This window comes from Monodon monoceros, unplaced genomic scaffold (assembly GCF_005190385.1).
Source record: "Monodon monoceros isolate NGI ecotype Baffin Bay Population unplaced genomic scaffold, NGI_Narwhal_1 Super_Scaffold_19, whole genome shotgun sequence".
Taxonomy (NCBI): domain Eukaryota; kingdom Metazoa; phylum Chordata; class Mammalia; order Artiodactyla; family Monodontidae; genus Monodon; species Monodon monoceros.
In genome coordinates, this window is record NW_021703775.1 from 26,534,465 (window position 1) to 26,552,563 (window position 18,099).

The 18,099-nt window shown below is 52.5% G+C and overlaps 2 protein-coding genes across 4 annotated transcripts; one reads left to right on the forward strand and one right to left on the reverse strand.

Moving 5' to 3' along the window:
* The first annotated feature begins 890 nt into the window (after window positions 1-890).
* Window positions 891-5,235, forward strand: PRADC1 (protease associated domain containing 1). Its single transcript, XM_029232134.1, has 5 exons — window positions 891-1,105; window positions 3,275-3,375; window positions 3,898-4,007; window positions 4,288-4,455; window positions 4,681-5,235. The coding sequence occupies exons 1-5, from the start codon at window positions 1,039-1,041 to the stop codon at window positions 4,799-4,801; spliced, it is 567 nt and encodes a 188-aa protein (XP_029087967.1). The 5' UTR covers window positions 891-1,038; the 3' UTR covers window positions 4,802-5,235.
* Window positions 5,236-5,338: 103 nt separating this feature from the next.
* On the reverse strand, window positions 5,339-17,529 carry SMYD5 (SMYD family member 5). 3 transcript variants are annotated; one of them, XM_029232131.1, is made up of 13 exons: window positions 17,421-17,529; window positions 13,608-13,716; window positions 12,694-12,833; window positions 12,133-12,254; window positions 11,611-11,680; window positions 10,910-11,014; window positions 10,022-10,084; window positions 9,744-9,814; window positions 9,322-9,428; window positions 8,872-8,928; window positions 7,927-8,021; window positions 7,190-7,260; window positions 5,339-7,088 (listed from the first exon to the last, which is right to left on the reverse strand). In XM_029232131.1, the coding sequence occupies exons 1-13, from the start codon at window positions 17,514-17,516 to the stop codon at window positions 6,941-6,943; spliced, it is 1,254 nt and encodes a 417-aa protein (XP_029087964.1). In that variant the 5' UTR covers window positions 17,517-17,529; the 3' UTR covers window positions 5,339-6,940. The 3 variants fall into 3 exon arrangements, with proteins under 3 accessions (XP_029087964.1, XP_029087965.1, XP_029087963.1); XM_029232132.1 differs by having other exon boundaries at window positions 5,349-7,088; window positions 8,923-8,928; window positions 17,421-17,521; XM_029232130.1 differs by having other exon boundaries at window positions 5,349-7,260.
* Between the last annotated feature and the right edge of the window lie 570 nt (window positions 17,530-18,099).

Consider the following 18,099-nt stretch of genomic DNA (forward strand, 5'->3'; position numbering starts at 1 on the left):
CAGAGGCGGGGCTTCCGCCAGCCGTCTTACGAGAAGCGGCGGTAAAGGAACAGTCAGTCGCTGGTTTTCGATGGTGCCGTTCTTTTTGAGGATGTAGGATCCTTGCTCGGCCCGCGTCGCCCACTAACTCTAATTCCATTTCCCTTCTCCCCTCAAACGCCAGCCCAAGGAATGCAATAAACGCAAATATTTATTGAGCGCTGACTGCGGAACAGGCTTTTGCTAAGTAAGCATTTGACGTACGTGAGCTCATTTAACCCTCACAACGCTATCGCGATGGCACTGAAATCATGCCCAATTTACAGATGAGAGAACTGAGGCTGAGAGGTTAGGTGTCCAAAATCACAGTTGTACAGTAAATGGTAGATAAACAGGCGCGGGCACCTGGCCCCAATGCTCGTTTTCTGGCTCGGCACTGGCCAGAGCTTCCTCGAGGGTCGTGTACATCAGTCTATGTCCCCAGAGCCTACTATGAGAGCGCAAGCGCCGGTAGAACTAGGCAGGGGTCGCCGGAGACCACCTGGGCGCTAGACGAATGCCTTCCCAAAGAGGGGATGGGAAGGAGGAAAACACAACTAGGGGAAGGTAAATCGTCGTCTTGCGAAGCGGCCACAGGGAGGATCCGGCCGAGACCGCACGAGCTGATTGGCCAAGACTTTCGGCGGCTGAGGCGAGTCCTGCGGGTCTCCCACCTACAGTTCTCCCGCCCCCCCCCCGCCAGCGAGGTCCTGCGGAGTCGAATCCAGTCAGAGAAATGCTGGGGCAGGGACGGCAGTTGCAGTCAAGAGTTAAAAACAAATTAGCCCTCGGCCCCACTTCTCTCCACCAATAGGAAGTGGGCTAGGGCACAGGGGCGACAAATGTGGCTACACGAGCAGGCGTCAGAACCAATCAGCCCTGGGCCTCGTTCCGGTGCGCCAACCAGCGGCGTGAGCGGGTCTGGGGGCGGGAGTCCAGAGCAGCTGTCAGGCCGAAGTCCGGCGAGCTACGCGCAGCAGGGCGGCTGGAGGAAGCGCGGCGCCGGGCCGGGCCCTGGAGATGGTCCCCGGCGCCGCGGGCTGGTGTTGTCTCGTGCTCTGGCTCCCCGCGTGCGTCGCGGCCCACGGTGAGCGGCAACGGGCGGGGCTGCGCTTCAGGGCGGGGCTGGCGGTCCAGCTTAAGCCCGGCTCGGGCCGGGTTCCACGGGTCACCTTGGGGACCCCGCGAATTCGGAGCAGGGCAGGTTCAGAAACGGGCGCCTGGAGTGGGTGAGTAGTGGTTCCCGAGGGACATGAACTGTGTGCGGCCTGAGGCTGGGCTGTGAGTCCTCAGCCCCCCACGTCGAAGTAAGACTCCCTCTACCCCCACTAGCGCTGACTTAGGTGGCGAAGGCGGCGAGGAACAAGGAGCAACTAGCGATACTACAAGCTGGAGATACGTAAGCACTCACATACATAAACGGGGCCACACATTGCTACACGTGGGTTCACAGGCACTAGCACATACGTACACACCCAACTTGTTTGCACCTACACGAGAACATAAACATATACGTACTTGAGCACATGTGTATACCTACACTTGATTTACACAGATCAGCAGATGCAAAGGCCAGGCAAAGATGTATGTGGGGAGGAGGGGAAGCTTAGTGCTAATCCAGGAAAGCTTCCTTGGGAGTGTATCTGTACCCGATGGGAAGTCTTCACTCCCAGGATAAAAGGCCATATATGTAGCCCAGTGCCAAGCCAGTGGAGCTCTACCGGGTGGCTGATTTTGGACAGTAGAAAAGGACAGCAAAAGCCACAATCCATCCCAACGCTGGCACACAGTAGCGACTTGATAGTTTGTTGATTGACTAACAGACCTGTGGCAGCAGCTTCCACCTTTTCACATTCCTCAGTCTCTCTGGGCTAAGGAAACCAGGGACTCAAGTTCAGGTAAATCATTAGACTTTGGTGCTAAAGAGATCCACACCCCAGAAATATCTGGTTATTCTGGCAATTCCCTTCCTCAACACAGTAGAGCTGGAAATAGCCGTTCATTCATTCAACAACCTTTTTGAGCACCAACTGTCTCCTAGCCACTATGTTAGATAATGTGGATACAGTATTGAATGAAGTTACAAACTTAGGCCCTTGTCCTAGTGCAGGAGATAGACAATAAACAAAAAATTACAAATACTGTATAATTACAAATGATGTTAGAAGTGTCATTGGAGAAAAAGTATATTTTGAATGGGCATAAGGGGAGGGCAGTCACAGGGCAGGTTTCCCTAAGTGACATTTAAGTTATGACCTGGTAGATGAATAGAAGTGAGCCATATAAAGGGGTAGAGGTGGGGGTAGGGTGAGGGAACTTGTAAGAAGCCTTGGAGATGTGAAGAAACTGAAAGGAGGGCAGTGTAGCTTGAACATAGGAAGAGATGAAGTTGGAGGGCCAGATCAAGCAGGGCCTTGCAGACCAGAGTTAAGTTTAGATTTTAAGTGCAAAGGGAAGTTGTTGAAGGGTATTGAAGTGGTGACATGATATTTGCCTTAAGATGTTTTAAGAAAATCCCTGGCAGTTATTGGGGGAATGGACCGTAGGGAGCAAAAATGGAGGCTAAGATAGACCAGTTAGGGCTTCCCTGGTGGCGCAGTGGTTGAGGGTCTGCCTGCCGATGCAGGGGACACGGGTTCGTGCCCCGGTCCGTGAAGATCCCACATGCCGCGAAGTGGCTTGGCCCGTGAGCCATGGCCGCTGAGACTGCGCATCCGGAGCCTGTGCTCCGCAACGGGGGAGGCCACAACAGTGAAAGGCCCGCGTACCGCAAAAAAAAAAAAAAAAAAAAAAAAAAGACCAGTTAAAAAGCTGCAACAGCCAGGACAAGAAATGATAGTGGCTGGACTAGGAGGATGGCAGTGGAACCAGAGTCAACTTTTAAGTTTTGGTGAGAGTTGCTTTGTACGCAGGCTACCACATCTCCATCTTGAAATTCCCAAGTCTGCTTCAGAGCAAAGATGAATGAATTAATCCTCAGAGAGGTTAACACTGGAGTTATGTCTTCCTGGCTCACCTGTGTAAGCAGCAACAGCAGCAGCTGTAAATCTCTGGGGTTACTAACTCTGTCTGCATCAACTCTATCCTCTCCAGGGCAGAGACCATCTATCCTACCCACCTGCAGGACCCAACTGGCTGAAGCTGGGTCTCTGGGCCCAGACCTTAACCAGCCCCGTTGAAGGCATGGGGTCCATGATCTGAACCTGAACCAGCTTTTTCCCCTTGAGCCTTCTCACTTGTACATTTTACCTTTCAGGCTTACGCATCCATGATTATTTGTACTTTCAAGTGCTGAGTCCTGGGGACATTCGATACATCTTTACTGCCACGCCTGCCAAGGACTTTGGTGGTATCTTTGTAAGTTCAGGGAGGCCCCCTCATCTCTGATCCTGTCTCCACATTCCCCGCACTAAGCCGAGGTGACCCTCATCACTTCAACCCATACCTGAGTGCTGGGACAGAGAAGGGGGCAGAATCCAGCTGTCTTCCAGGGGCTACAGAGCCAGGAAGGGCTTCCAGCTATTCCTCTGGGTATAATACAGACCTGGGCACCACAGAGGGAAAAGCTATCTTCTTAGGGACACGAAGTAGTGAAAAACCAAGGGCTCTGCTAGCTCCACCTCTGAACTACATGACTCAAGGCAAGTTACTTCCCCTCTCTGGGTCCATACCAACTTCCCTTCCTATGTCTGGGAAAGGCAGGGTGGGATAGGACTAGACAGGCCTTTGTGAGAATTAAGTAAAAATGCTCAAGTGTCCAGTACACAGAAATCGTTCATTTCCCTCACACTTTGTGAGAAGCTGATAAGATGGGATGGTTGGCCCAGTCCTAAAGCAGGTGTGTCTCCCCACACTCTCACCTGTCTAAATGTCTTTCAGCACACAAGGTATGAGCAGATTCACCTTGTCCCTGCTGAACCTTCAGAGGCCTGCGGGGAACTCAGCAACGGTTTCTTCATCCAGGACCAGATCGCTCTGGTGGAGAGGGGGTAAGGAGCGGACAGGCATGGGCACAAGGGGAAGGCAGGCATAGGGTAGATTCTGAGATCAATGTTGGTGGTGATGCTTTGAAATAGCTGCTTTTAAATAATTCATCTTTTTAAGGGTCTTTAAGAAACATCTTAAGATTATCCAAGCCTTTGGCCATTTACTTGTGAGCCTTTATCAAAAAGCCTCCAAGGTCCTCCTTTCATCTTCCCAGGGTGGTGGTCTGGGGAATGGATAGCTAGGACCCTGCCTTTCCTTTGGTCTCATCACCACCTCTTCCAGGGGCTGCTCCTTCCTCTCCAAGACCCGGGTGGTGCAGGAGCATGGTGGGCGGGCAGTGATCATCTCTGACAACGCAGTTGACAATGACAGCTTCTACGTGGAGATGATCCAAGACAGTACCCAGCGCACAGCTGACATCCCCGCCCTCTTCCTGCTTGGCCGAGATGGGTGAGGGCTCTTTGTCTCTGGCTGTATCAGCACCAGGCTGGGTGCCATGACTCGGGGAGGTCAAGGGCAATCACCAGTCCCTACCCACAAGCCTCATCTTGGGATGCCCTGGTTGGAGGGCCAAAAAAGTCCTCAGGCTCTGGAACTCCCAGAGTGATGCGGACAGTGGGGCAGAATGGGGTGTCAGGAAAGTGACCATCACCACCTCTCTTCATGCTCTCCCAGCTACATGATCCGCCGCTCCCTGGAACAGCATGGGCTGCCATGGGCCATCATTTCCATCCCAGTCAATGTCACCAGCATCCCCACCTTTGAGCTGCTGCAACCGCCCTGGACCTTCTGGTAGAAGAGTTGGTCCCACATTCCAGCCATAAGCAACTCTGGGCTGGGAAGGGGAAAATCCAGGAATTCTGCTGTTTGGGACTTGGGGATAGCATTTGGGGACTGGGGGAGCCAGGCAGAGGAAAAGGGCTTGGGCCTTGGCTAAGTTAAAGGAAGACACACCACTGGCCTTCCCTCCCCTGGGCTCCTAAGGTGTCTCATGCTATGGGAAGAGGCAAGACCCAGGCCCCAGGTCTTATGGGCTAGGGTCTGGAACTAAAGGGGCCAACAGCAGGTGGTCTGAGAGCCATCTGAGACCTGTCACATCCCACCTGGCTTCAGCCTCCCCACCCAGGGTCTTTCACAGCAGTTGCTGGAATGGTATAAGGAGCTGGTGTTTGAGGACTACATAATAAACCCTCACTGACTTTTTAGCAATAAAGCCTCTCATCAGGGTTGTAACTGTGTCCTAGAGTAAAAGTACACAGGGGTGGGAGGGGCCTTCAAACACTTATCTGGTCCCATGCTCTTGTTTTGAAGGGAGGAAATTGAGGCCCGGAGAGGATACATGACTTGCCCAAGGTCCTTTAGGACCAGTGCTCAGATTGCTAATCTTGGATCACAACAGCCTCCTGCTCAAAAACTTGGGAAGCTGTAGTTCAGTCCCTGAGCAAAAGCCTCATCTTGTAGCCTGGTACTGAGGATCCACATTGGACCTCAGAAGAGCCCTGCTCTTGGACTTTAGAAACATTTGCACAGCAGAGTATAGGCAAGACCAGGGATGAACCCAAACTGGGGAGCTGCAGCTCCCATCTCCTGCAGTCACCTGCTCTATCCTATGCACTTTTGCACCACCCGTGTGACTGCTGCCTTCCTGGAGCAGCTTGTCAAGCCATTCTCCACAAAGCATTCCTGCAAAGGCCTGTCACCACTCATATTTTATTGAGAACAGTGGGCAGGTGGGGAGGAGGGGGTGCTGGCTACTGTGAAGGATTAAGAACCCAATAGGCCAGACAGGCAGATTCCACCTGGCTCACGATGCAGGAAAGGGCCTGTGGGGCGGCACCTGCCCTCCCTGGGATCCCTCAGCAGGGGCATGTGGCAGCCCCTCAGGAAAGGTAGGCAGAAAGGAATTGCAGGTGATAGGTTATAATTTCCACAGCTTCCAACCCAAGAGTAAGGGGTAGTGCTAATCTGGGGAGGAGAGGGAGAGAGTCAGGACTAATCTGAGTATCTAGCCTAGCTCTTCTAGGTTTCTGGAAGACTTCAGTGTTCCTAAATGATCCTAAAGATGGAGACTGAGACTAGGAGAGCCCCTCACTGACCCATGCTCTAGAAGATTCTAGGACATCCTAAATTAAGGAGCACAGGCCTTTCATCCCCCAGAACTCAGCCATGCTGCTAGAGTCCCCAGTGGGAGGAAGGTGGGAGGAAGGGGTCATGACGTCCCTCCCAAGGGAGGCAGAGACCTCTTCCACACCCTGTGAGGCCAGCCACTGTGCCAGGGCCTGAGAGGCAAGGCATAAGGACAGATTCTGGGGTCTGGGGAGATTCTCTACTCCCCGGATGTCTAAATGGTGGGTGTGGGGAGGTGAGCAGAAGGAGGTAATGCCCCTGGTTCAGTGTCCCCCACAGAAAGCCTTAGAGAAGGTGCTCTGGAGGCCCAGTTCCTCCCTCTTGCCTCTCCCAGCTGTGCTAGTGGGGAAGAGGGTAAGGGTGTCTAACCCCCTCTCTTCTTCAATGGAGTCAGGCTGTTCGCAGGTTGCCACTTTGTGACCCAACCACCACCCCACCAACAGTGAGTTGAGAAGGGTGAAGCCTTAGGTGGATGAGTAAGTGGGGCCATGGGGCCAAGGGGAAGAAACACTGTTAGGCCCTGACCTTGGTTCCAGCCACTTACACCCATACCTCAGGGGGAGGCCAGTTCTGAGAGGCTCAGTGACAGCGCAGAGCCTGAGCCGCTCATCAGCAGTGTCCTGGGCATGAGGTCTGGCGGGAGGTGGAGGGCCTAGGGTCCAGCCTGTCTTACCCTCTGGAAGAAACAGAGCTGGCATGGGGGGAAAGCAGGCAACAGGAGTGGGAGTTCCTTCCAAGCCTCTGCTCTGGGGGAAGGTCCCCTCTTCTGGCAGGGTCTGGGGTAGGACCACTTCCAGGCAGGATGACATCACACATCAGTCATCTCATCCCCCAGCTCAGCATCTTCCGGCTCTCCTTCCTCATCCTCTTCATCGTCCTCCTCCTCAGAGGTCATGTTGGGTTCATCAGCCTCTGCCAGACATTTGGGGCAGGAACAGACAAACAGATAGTTCTCCCTGCAGAGGGTGGGGGGGATGATGGTGAGGGTACAAAGTCAGGCAGCCACCAGCACGGAGAAGCCCAGAGCCCGGCTTCCCACCACACCCCCAGCTGGCACCTGAGGATCTTGTGGCGGCTGTGGCGGCTGCGCTCCCGCTGACAGCAGTCTAAGTAGCTGATGCAGATTTCCTAACGGGCAGGAGAGAGGTGGGCTCTGACAGTCTGTGCTTCTAACAGATGGGATTAGGGCCTCCCCAACCTCTGCCCTATGTCCAACCATTGCCCCGTCCCCAGGAGCCGGAGCTGCCCTTCAGCGAAGGCGCAGGTCACCTTGATCCATTCCCCTGTGCTCACAGCAGAGGCCACTATGAGGATTTCACAATCTGTGTCTGAGACAGGGGGCTATGCTTGGCCTTGGGCCATGGCCAAGGTCTGTGGCTGGGGCAGAGGTTATCTTGGTGTGAAGCTACTTGCCCTGAAAGAAGTTTCAGCCAGGCTCCGTGCACAGCTCCAAGAGCCAGGACCCCACACCCACACTAGTACCCCACAGTCCAAGCCACAAAGGGCCATGTCCTGCTTCCTTAGATGCTGCAGATTCCTTGATCAAAAGATAGCTGGGGACAAGAACTTAGGCACACAGTTGTCTCTGAAACACTGCTCTGAGGCTTTCTGGAGTTATCTTTTGAAGTGGGGTGGGGTTAGAGTATACTCATGGGGAAGACTCATGTCCTGGAGCATGTGGGGATTCAACCCAACAGCCTGAACTTGGGACTGTAGCCACTGCTGCTCCCAATTCCTGGAGAGAACCTGCAAGGCCCACTGCCCACCCACCCCGACGGCTACTGGCCCCCTCACCTCTCCTGGCTTAATATCCTCCAGGGCGGTGACATGCAAAAGGAAGTTGTTTTCTGGGAAGGAGGTCTCTGCATTGGGGACACAGCTGTGGTTGCCTGGGTCATGAGAGGCAGGTAATGAGGATTGTTGACTAATAAAAATAACAGCCTTAACTGTGCAGAGCACTGGGTCCCATCTTTCCTTGTTCTCTGATCCCTGCTAGGGCTAGGCAGGTCCTGGGACCCCAGTTTCCTATATCCCTGTCCAGTGCTCTTTCCTGAAGAGCACAGGCACTAATGCAATCCCGCATCACTCCCCTCCCCTCCTGCCATGACTGCCCCTTCTCTCCTCACTGGTCAACTTGATCCTCAGATGTGTTGCCAGTGTCTCACAAACGGAGGGACAGGGCTGTGAAAGGGATGCCCGTGCCAGGCCACTTAACTCAGTCCTGTCTGTTATTGGATGTCTGGTAACAGCTGAGCCAGGCCCTGTGAGAGCCTAGTTTGGGAGGAGTAGTGCCCCCAGAGCCTGGGAGGAAGGTTTTGCAGTGAGGAGAGCAGAGGGTGGGAGGCTGGGATCTGGAAAAGACAACAGTCTGAGCTGGCTCTGCCCCCTCCATCAGGTGCTGATGAGACTGCCTTCCAGCCTGAGCTCCTCCCGGGCTATCAAAACACTCTCCTACCAAAGCTCACAGGGCAGTGGTGGGGCAAAACCCAGGCTTCCCTTTGCAAGAATCAGAGCTCTGTGCCCTGCCTTAGCACTGGGCCTAGCCCACGGGAAGGTTTTATATCAAGGCACAAGAGTCCAATAAATGAATGAAAAAATAATAGAAGGAGAAGGCTGAGGGGAAATCCCCAGGAAGCTCAGCCCTAACCCCACTCCTAGACTCAACTCTACCAGCCCCGAAGGGGCCAAGAGAGATGAACTGCAGCTGTGAGGCTACCCCTTCTCAATGCCGGGACTCACAGCAGCTCTGCAGCACAAAGAGGCCAGATCCTTCACAGTTAAGAAACTCACCAGTTGCTGTAAGACAGTAATAGGCAGATGTTATTGCATCCACTTTATAGGTGGGAAAAAGAAACTAGGCTAATAAGGACAGGCACTGGCTCCACTGTCTTGCCACCCAATCACTACTATTTTACCTGAAATTGCTTCTCTGAGGCACAACCCCTGCTTTCCTATAAATGGTACCACCTTACTGTCCAGCCCTCCCCCACCCCCAGCATCAAGCCTCCGCACGGATCGCGGAGCCATTTCTTGGGTATGTCCTGCAAACAGATCTGAAGCTTCCCATAGGCACACAGGGATTACCTTCCCCAACCACGAACTCAGAGCTCCCTGGGGGAAGACTGTGTCCACTGTCTAACTGACGGATGTCTCCAAAGTTGGGTGAGGCCAAGACTCCATCTCACCAACCTGTCTCGATGTCCTTGTACAGCTGGTCAATGAAGGCGTCCAGCTGCTCACGGTCCTGAGGCTTCAGCTCCAGAGCGTCACAGGCATGCACCCACTGGCTCAGGGAGCTGGGGGTCCCAGGCAGCCATGGTTGGAGAGGAGGAGGCCTAGCCCACAGGGCTCCCCCACTCCAAGCAAGTTAAGTCCATTTCTTTCTCCAGGGGGAGGGTGGGGGTGGGTGGGTGTGTCCTTCCCCAACAGACTAAGTGCTCCCAAGACTCAGTCTTTCTGACCCCCACCACTGAGTTTAGTCCAGCATTCTGGCCAGAGTCACACCCTGCCCCACCCTAGTCTTGAAAAGAGATGTGGCTACCTTCCTCAGTCAATCTCCCACCCCAGCCCTGAGGGACAAGTCCAACAGCTCTGGAACATTCTCTCCTAACCTGGTCCCAATTCCTTGGCCATTGGTCCCAACAAGAGCAAAGAGAGACCGGAATCCATCCGGAGTGAACCACTGTGGGGAAAAAGGGAGAAGAGCATTCAGGTTACAGCCACTAGCTTTTCTTCCTGTTGAGGAAGTTTGCTGTGAGTCAGTCCCATCCCAACTCCAGAAGACCAGGTCTGCTCTGGCTTAGCTGTCCCAGTAGGAGACGCTGACCTGGTTGCTCCTGGAGTGCTGGAGTGACTGGGAGGCCATTGGTCCCACCTTCCCCACACTCACCTGGCTGAGTGCTTCCTCATAAAGGGCCTCTGTGAAGAGTCTCCGCAGAAGCTCCAGCTGGCCCTGGTTTAGGGGAAGCAGGGAGAGACGTGCATCCCTGGGGATTTCCCATTAGCACCCAGGCAGGGCCCATAAGACCACATAAGGGAAGAAAAAGGGCGAGCTCTACAGACCGAGCTTTCTCTGGGGGCAAAGGAAAGCCACAAAATCCTTATCTCCAAGAGACTTGGCAGTCTACTGGCCTGTTCCAACCCAGGGTAGCAAACCCCAAATTCCTCCCTATTTTCTAGCCCTTGTACCAGCAGGGCGGAGGCAGCCTGGCTTAGAATGTCTGTCCTCACCACCACCCTCCAGGCTCCCTGCCCCAGCCTCCAGACCAGCTTGACCCTCCCCCTCCTTTCCTCAGATTCAGTGCAGGAAGGCCCACCCCAGCGCCCTTTCACACACCTACCTCCACCTTCAGGCAGCTCCTGCATGGAAGTCTGCTATTCTCAGGGAGAATGCATAGTTCTTTGATTTGAAGCAAGTGCTCAGTACATTGGCAACTAAAATTGTTTCACACCGCTCCCTGACCCTGTGGAACCCCCAGCCCTCCACTTTCCATTACACTTGATTCGCCCACTGCTATCCTATCATGGGGTCCTGCCTTCCCACATCAGGGCACCCAGCCCTTCTGTCCTCTGTCATCACCCCACTTCCCAACTTTAAGTCCACATTAGGTCATGAAGTTAAATAGCGGCAGGAATACAAGTCTCTGAACAGATTTTTGGACCCAGGCTCTAACTTCTTCCTGTGGCTGGGAAGGCAGCAAATGTGGAGCTTCCCTTAGGTAGCCATGGACATCCCCAGGCTACTGGGCGGGTGGGAGGGTCAGGTGGAGAGACCAACCTTGAATTTGTCCCCCAGGAGTTTGTGGACAATTTCCTCCTCCTCATTGGCGGTTTTATTACAGAACTGGGAGAAGAGCCTGATCCAACGATCCTTATCCTTAGCCTGCAGTGAACAAATATACTTCAGGGTCAGGTTCACACATGCTCACGCATGCATGTGCACACATGGACTCACGGACACCCTCCTCTTTACTGCCACTCCTGCCCACGTGAGAGGAGTAAGCTGTCATTCTAAAACCCCTGCCCTGAGAAACACCATCACACATGAGCTTCTAAGTAGACCCTTCCTGCCCACCCTGCCCACACCCAACCATCTTCCCAGCTGGTGCCAAGCTAGCCAGTTCACGACACTTGGGAAAATAGGAGGATGAGGCTGACGAGCAACAACACTAAAGGGGTCAGAGTGGCTTCTCTCGCTTTATCTGAGAGACACAGTCCTGAAAAGGGGGTGCTTATGTATGAATTGCTGCTGCACAGGAGGTCATCCAGAGATCACAGACCACAGGCAAGATGAGCCCCCATGTCCCCTGCTAGATTTATGGTTAGCTACTCCTAAGGTTTACACAGCAAGCAGCTCTCCTTTGGGAAGCCCAGAAGGAACTCTGTATCCAAGCCAGAGGGTTAAGGTGAGAAGAAAACTGAGGCCAAGGGTTGAATGAGGCCGGAGTCAGCTTCCCTGAGAAGATCAGGTGGGCTCACCTGTTTCACTGTGGCCACCATCCGGGCCATCAACATGATGCTTGCAGTCTCAGGGGGGTAGTGAACACTCCTGGGGAGAAAGAAAAAGGTTTGGCCTAGAACTTCCCTCCCCAGTAGCTGAATTCAGGGAAGCCCAGTCTGATTACTACAGAGAATCTTTCCTGGCCTAGAACTTCCCTCCCCAGTAGCTGAATTCAGGGAAGCCCAGTCTGATTACTACAGAGAATCTTTCCTACCAATCTCATTTATAACCAAAGAGAGAAATTCATTGGCAAGGACTTGGGCAGGATTTTATATCCCTATGGGCTTCATGGGGCTCTTCCTGGGAGTGTGTAAAATGCTGAGAATGGTAGGACTGGCGGCTCAGATTTAAGGCAGAGGGAATGGGTGATAGTTTAGCCCTAAGAATGGAGGAAAAATCTAGGGGGTGGTAACTTAACAAAGATGGCTGCATCCACTAAGCGTGGGGAAGGCAGGCAGGGAGGGAAGGATAAAGGAAAGAAGAGAGGAAATGCTACCTACCTCCATGCCTCCTGCAGCTTATTGAGAGGATGCAGGGGGTCATCCCGGGAGGGGCCTGGGCACAGGACCCTATGGTATTGCTCAGCTGCGGCTAGCAGACATTCTGTACTGCAGTACGTCACCTGTTGGGGGAGGTGGAGGTCAGCACCCTAGGATCTGGCAGTGGGGTGAGGCACAGACACCCATGTGGTCTCACCTCCTCTAACTGTACTCCTTCCACAAATAGCCCCTAAGCAGTAGTCAGTGGTATTGTGAGATGAAAAAGCATACAGTGCTCTGGAGACCTGTGAGAGGGGCACGTGACCCAGGCTTGTAAAAACGTGGGAAGGAGAGACTGCTTCTCAGGTACAGGGCAAGGCCCCTGCCAGGCTCCTAGGAAGAGGGCAAGCTCCCACCAAGCCTATTTTCTAGACAATGGGACTGGAACAGAGGACGAAACTGGCACAGTAATGTCTTTTTCATGTCTTTCCCTACATTCGGGCTCTCAAGGGCCATGACCAAGTCTGTCCTCACTCCTGTCTCCCCAGAGAGGACTTCAGCTTAGCCCCCAGGGATATTCACCTGGCAGTGGGGACAATTCTGGTGCAGGTCCTTGCGCACAGGGCACAGCTCAGGGTGAGGCAAAACCTGGCCTGGTTTCCCAGTCAGTCTCTGGGCGTTCTCCTCTGCCTTCTCCAGTGCCCGAAGGCAGTGGTCACAGGCTGGGGGAGAGAGCCAGATGTTGACAATTAAGTGTCTTGAGAGCAGGGGCCGCATTTGTCCTTTTCACAGCAATATGCCCAGGGTTAATATAGCACCTAGCTCAGAGAAGGTGTTCAATAAAAGTATGAGAAGTGAGTGAATGAATGACTATGTTAAATGAATGTATTTCACACGCATTATAGATGATGCCTTCTTCCCTCTCCGAAGTCCCCACTCCTCCCGGCAGACTCTCTCTGCTTCTTGATGGGACTTAGTCTATGGGGTTCCCCACCCAGCCCCCAAACTGGGCTTTCCCCACATTCTGGAGCCGAGTGACCCTCCTTTCACAGATTTTTCTCTAGCCCAAGAAAAGTGTGAAAAAAGCATGTGACTGGCAAAGCTAAGAGCGTCCTATTTGTTTCTGACCCCTAACACAGCCTTTATTGACCAAGGGGCATGGGGTCTCCTCTCGGCAGAGGGCTCCACTTTGGCACAGAGCCCTTCAGCTCGACATCTAGTACCTTACAGTATAGGCCACACTGAGTTCCACCTGAGTGACAGTCCTCCCCCAAGGAGCACTTTGGAAGAACCTTTCTGCAGCAGGCTCACAGCCCCAAATGGCCTGAGATTAGACAGAGGCATGGTTCTCAGGTGCAGCTCTCCAAGGGAAGACGCACTTTCCTCCCAACACCTGGAGTCCTAGAGACGGCAGCCGGTAGGGATGTATGTACTCTCTTCCATGCGCAAAGGCTGCTGGGCCCAACAGCCCTCAGGAGTAGGTGAGATGTGCTCACCTCGGTAGCGATAAAGTGCATTCCAGAGAAACTGTGCAGCCACCAGGGGCCGTTCGATGAATATGGTCTCCCCCTTCTGGATCAGCTGTGTGGCAAACAACCCCTTTCCCTAAGAGGGCAGAGAAGAATAGGATGGCCATAAGAAGAGACAGAGGACATAGCTTCAAGGGCTCCTCACCCCCACGTGCTTCCCTCGCATCAGAGGCCTCTGCCTCAGGAGGGTTCATGGAGCATGGTCGGCACCCTCCATAACTGCCTCCTCTGGAAGTGCAGCTCTGCCCAGTTTCAGTCGCACTTCTACCAGCCTGTCCAGAGCAGAGGGCCTGGGATGGGAAGAGAGCCACCACATCAGCCATGTCAGACTAATCAGAGAATTTTTAGGATGGCCAGAGCAGGGCCAAGGTTCACAGCAGGCTGGAGCCTCCAGTACCAGGAACTGGTACAGGGCGGCCTTCTCTGAGTCACCCACATGCCCCTCCAGGATCCTGGTCGTGATGCTGCCCCTCAGGGTTGCATAGAAATCCTACAGCACGGGAGGGAGAGGCCTATGCAGGAGAATATGCCCTTCTTCCCTGGTCAGCTGGGTACTCAACAGCACCTAGCATTCATAGTACCTGGTACCCAACAAGTTCTCAGGTGTTACACTGAAAGGAATGACTAATCCTAGCACCAGTCCTAATGCTAACTTGCTGTGAAACTTTGAGCCAGTTGCTTCACTTTTTTGCATCTGTTTACCATGTGAAAAGTGGGTATTATAATAATACCTACCAGGTAGTTTCCAGGATGCAGTGATATAACACAGGTGAAGGAATTTCATGAACTCTAGCTCCTTACTACTCAAAGTGAAGTGATGGACTGGGCAGCATGGGTATTGCCTGGGAGATGTTAGAAATGCAGAATCTCAGGCCCCACTCCACACCTACTGAATCAGAATCTGCATTGTTAAAATCAGCTGCAGATGCCCAGGCAATTCATATGCACATTAAATGAGAAATACTGGTCTAAAGCACTGTGGATATGTACAGGATGAAGGATGAGAAAACTGTTGAACTGCCATCTCTCAAATGTGCAAAGGGACGCAGGAGACAGCTTCAGAACCTAGGCAGTTACTGGCCCAGCTGGGCACTTTCTCCCACTATACAGAGGAGTGGTGCCCCTGCCAACAGTGAACTGTCATGAAAAGAGAGATAAAGGAAATGACTGACACAGCAGTGAAATGTCCTGTCACGTTGCCTCCTGGGTAGCTCCCGGTTTCCTTCTAGCACTGGCACTCTGGATAGACAGGGGCACCTCCCAAAATCAGCAGCAGGATGTAAAGACCTGGACAGGCCCTGAGCACCCCGTGAGCCACACATCTCAATCCTGTGAATAACTCTGGGAGCTCTAATATGGTACAGTGGGGCAGCTGGAACAAAACCACTCGCAAAGCCGTGGATGCAGCCTGGTTGTCTTTCTAGAAGCCCACCTCCATGCCTAGTAGCCCCTGGGATCCACCCAGCAAAATGAAAACCTGGCCTTCCCCTGTGGGACAACAAGATATGGACAGCTATCCACATTACTTCTGACAATCTCAAATCTCAATATTGAATAAATATTGATCTCTTTCTCCCTCCTTCTGGAGGACCAAATGTAGGAAATATTTAGTAAAGCAAAGGGAAGAATCAGAGTTGTTCCTCTATGAAACCACTTATCCCCCAAACATATAAAGTATTTCAAGAAAAACAACTCTAATTCATATTACCAAGAAGACTGGAGAGAACGGAACCTGAATGGAAAGGGTACAAACTATGCAAAGTTTATCTCCAATTTGAAAAGTTCAAGTTTAAAAAAAAAAAAAAGATTGCACCAAAATATCTAAGACTATGTAGTAAATTAATTCTTTGTTAAATTATTTTCCAGAAAAATATCAAGTGCCAAAAGTGAATTCAAAAGGAAGAAAGCCAAGACAGACTTGCAATGCCAATACCTGCCTGATGTGCATTAGTACAGCATCCTGGTTGACATCTACCATATTTGGTCAGGTTTCTGTTCTGACTGGTCATGTCCCTGGCATAGCAATTGGTAAGATTTTGGAAATCATTCCTGCCAATATCCATAGAGGCAATAGAGAAAGTGGTCAAAAACTACCCCCATGTGAGACCCCTAGGCTATATGGTTTCATGAGCGAGCTCTCTCAAACCAAATAAGTAATTCTTGTGCTCTTTAAACTATTCAATAACAGAGAAAAAATGGAAAGCCTCTCTATTAAAAAGCAAACAAGCATAATTTTGATGTGGTAACCTAAGGAAGATACCATAAAGGAAAAAAAAAATCACAAACTACTCTCACTTTATGAATGTAGAGGCAAGAAGCCCAGGATAAGCCATCTTGTCAGCAGGTCTGGGTATGTGATTCTTCTGCAGGAGCAGATGTTGTAGGCATGAAGAGGGAAGCCAACTCATTCTTCCAGGGCTGGGGTTTTGATAGAAGGCTAGGACAGAACAATTGGGCAAGGAGAGTGGCTGAAGTGATGAAGTAAGAGGGAAGAAGTAAAACAAGGAGGGGCCTGAGAGAGAGGGGTGAAGTGAAAGTAAAGGTGAGTATCTCTGCAGGCTAGGAGCGACGGAACTGAGACGCCATCAAACTGTGAGCCAATGAAGAGCACTGGAGGCCTTGGGGTGGAGATGGAGTTGTGGGCAGCTGAGGAGGCCAAGGATATGGGAGCTGATTTACCACGGGAAGAGAGGAACACTCCAGATGCCTCTGGAGTGAAAAGAGGACAATGGAAGGCTGGGTTCGGGAACTGCATGAGTAGGATGATGTTGAGAGCAGGAGACAGATGACTAGAAGGCTGACATCTAGGGCAAGGACCAAGGATACACACAGCCACTACACATGACCAACTGTTCAACCTCATTAGTAAACAAATATAAATGAGAACAAAGCGGTATCACAAAGCACAAATCAACCAGCAAAGATATCCAAGAAAGAAAACACTCAGTGCTGGTGAGAACAAAAGGATGTGTGCACAGACACTGAGCTCCAATATCTTTGACCTCAGGAATAAAAAACAAGATACAACATAAGGGTCCATAAATGAGCAGTTGTTGAGTGAACAGTGGTCCTCCCATGAAACAGACTATTACTCAACTCTTAAAAGTTAATACGTAGCATTATTGATATTGAAATATTTACTGCTGCATCAAAAAGCAGTTTCTAAAAATACAGTTTTAATATGCACATATTTGCACAAATATGGATTCTGAGTGTTTTACCTTCTCTTTCCTTACATGCGCTTTTTTTTCTACAATGAACTTCTAAAACACGATAATAAAACAACAAAACTTCACCCTCTTGATTTAAACCCTTCAATGCTACTACGGGCTTCGGTCCAAACTCCTTAACACTCCAAGCCCCTTCGTGAAGTGTCCTGGCCTTTTCCCTCAACCCCCACCCAAATCTCACTCAAAAAGTTCCCTGAGGACCCAGGCCTTTTTGTACTGCAGCTCCCCCTGCCCAGCACGTCCCGCCCACAGCTCCCAGGACCCAGCAGTAATGTCCCCCGGCCTGGCGCTCCCCGGCCCCACTGGCGGAAAGGCCCGGTTCCACGGGGGCAGGTGACGCGCACGGAAACTCAGCGGGCTTGGGCCCACCGCATGACCGCCCCGGAACCCTGCGCGCGGGGACAGGTAACCCCCCGGGCCCCGAGCCGGGAACGGGCCGCAGCGCCCGAGCGGCAGAGGAGCCTCTAGATTCCAGGCATGGGGTCCGGTGGGGCTGTCTCCAAGGCCGGGCCGGGTGGGGGGACCCCGGCACGGTCCTCCGCGGCCTCACCTTGGCGCTGCTCACGAAGCGGACTTCCACGGCTACCCGGGCTCGGCCCGCCACGCCCACGCAGAAGGAGAACACGTCGCACATGGAGGCCGCCATCTTGGGCGTACCTCCGCCTGCTGACCCTTGACCCCGCCTCGACCCGGGAGGCCCCGCCCCTCACTGGCACCGACCCCAGCGTGAGCGTCCCCGAGGCTGCGAGGGTTTGCGCGCTAGCCAGTCTTAATTTGGATCTTTTTGGTTTATGTATCTGTAGGTTAAGTAGTTCGTTTACTGGGTGTAGCTGGGCCTGCCTTTGCGCAGTTTTGCCTCTGTCTCTATCTTCGTGGCCAGTACCAGAGCTTGTGTGTGCGTGTAGTTTTGATCTGTGTACCTGTATCCGAGTTCACGTTTGTGTTTGTTGTCTCTGCCACCCAGTGGTCCGTCTTGAGTAAAGCGCTCTCTGGACCCAGTCATGGGGTGGGACAGCAACGGGCTGACTTACTGCTATCCTCTCTGGCCCCCAACCTGAAGGGAAGAACTAGCTTACCCCACCTATCCATCCTACAAAGTCCGGCGCAAGATTTCCTATTTCCGTAGGCAGTCTGGCAGCGGGACAGACTGTCCTACGAAAGATCAAGCTGGACATGTGTCTTCCTCAGACTCTTCAGGGCGTAGGGACCTTGTAGCCTGGGGGTGCTGG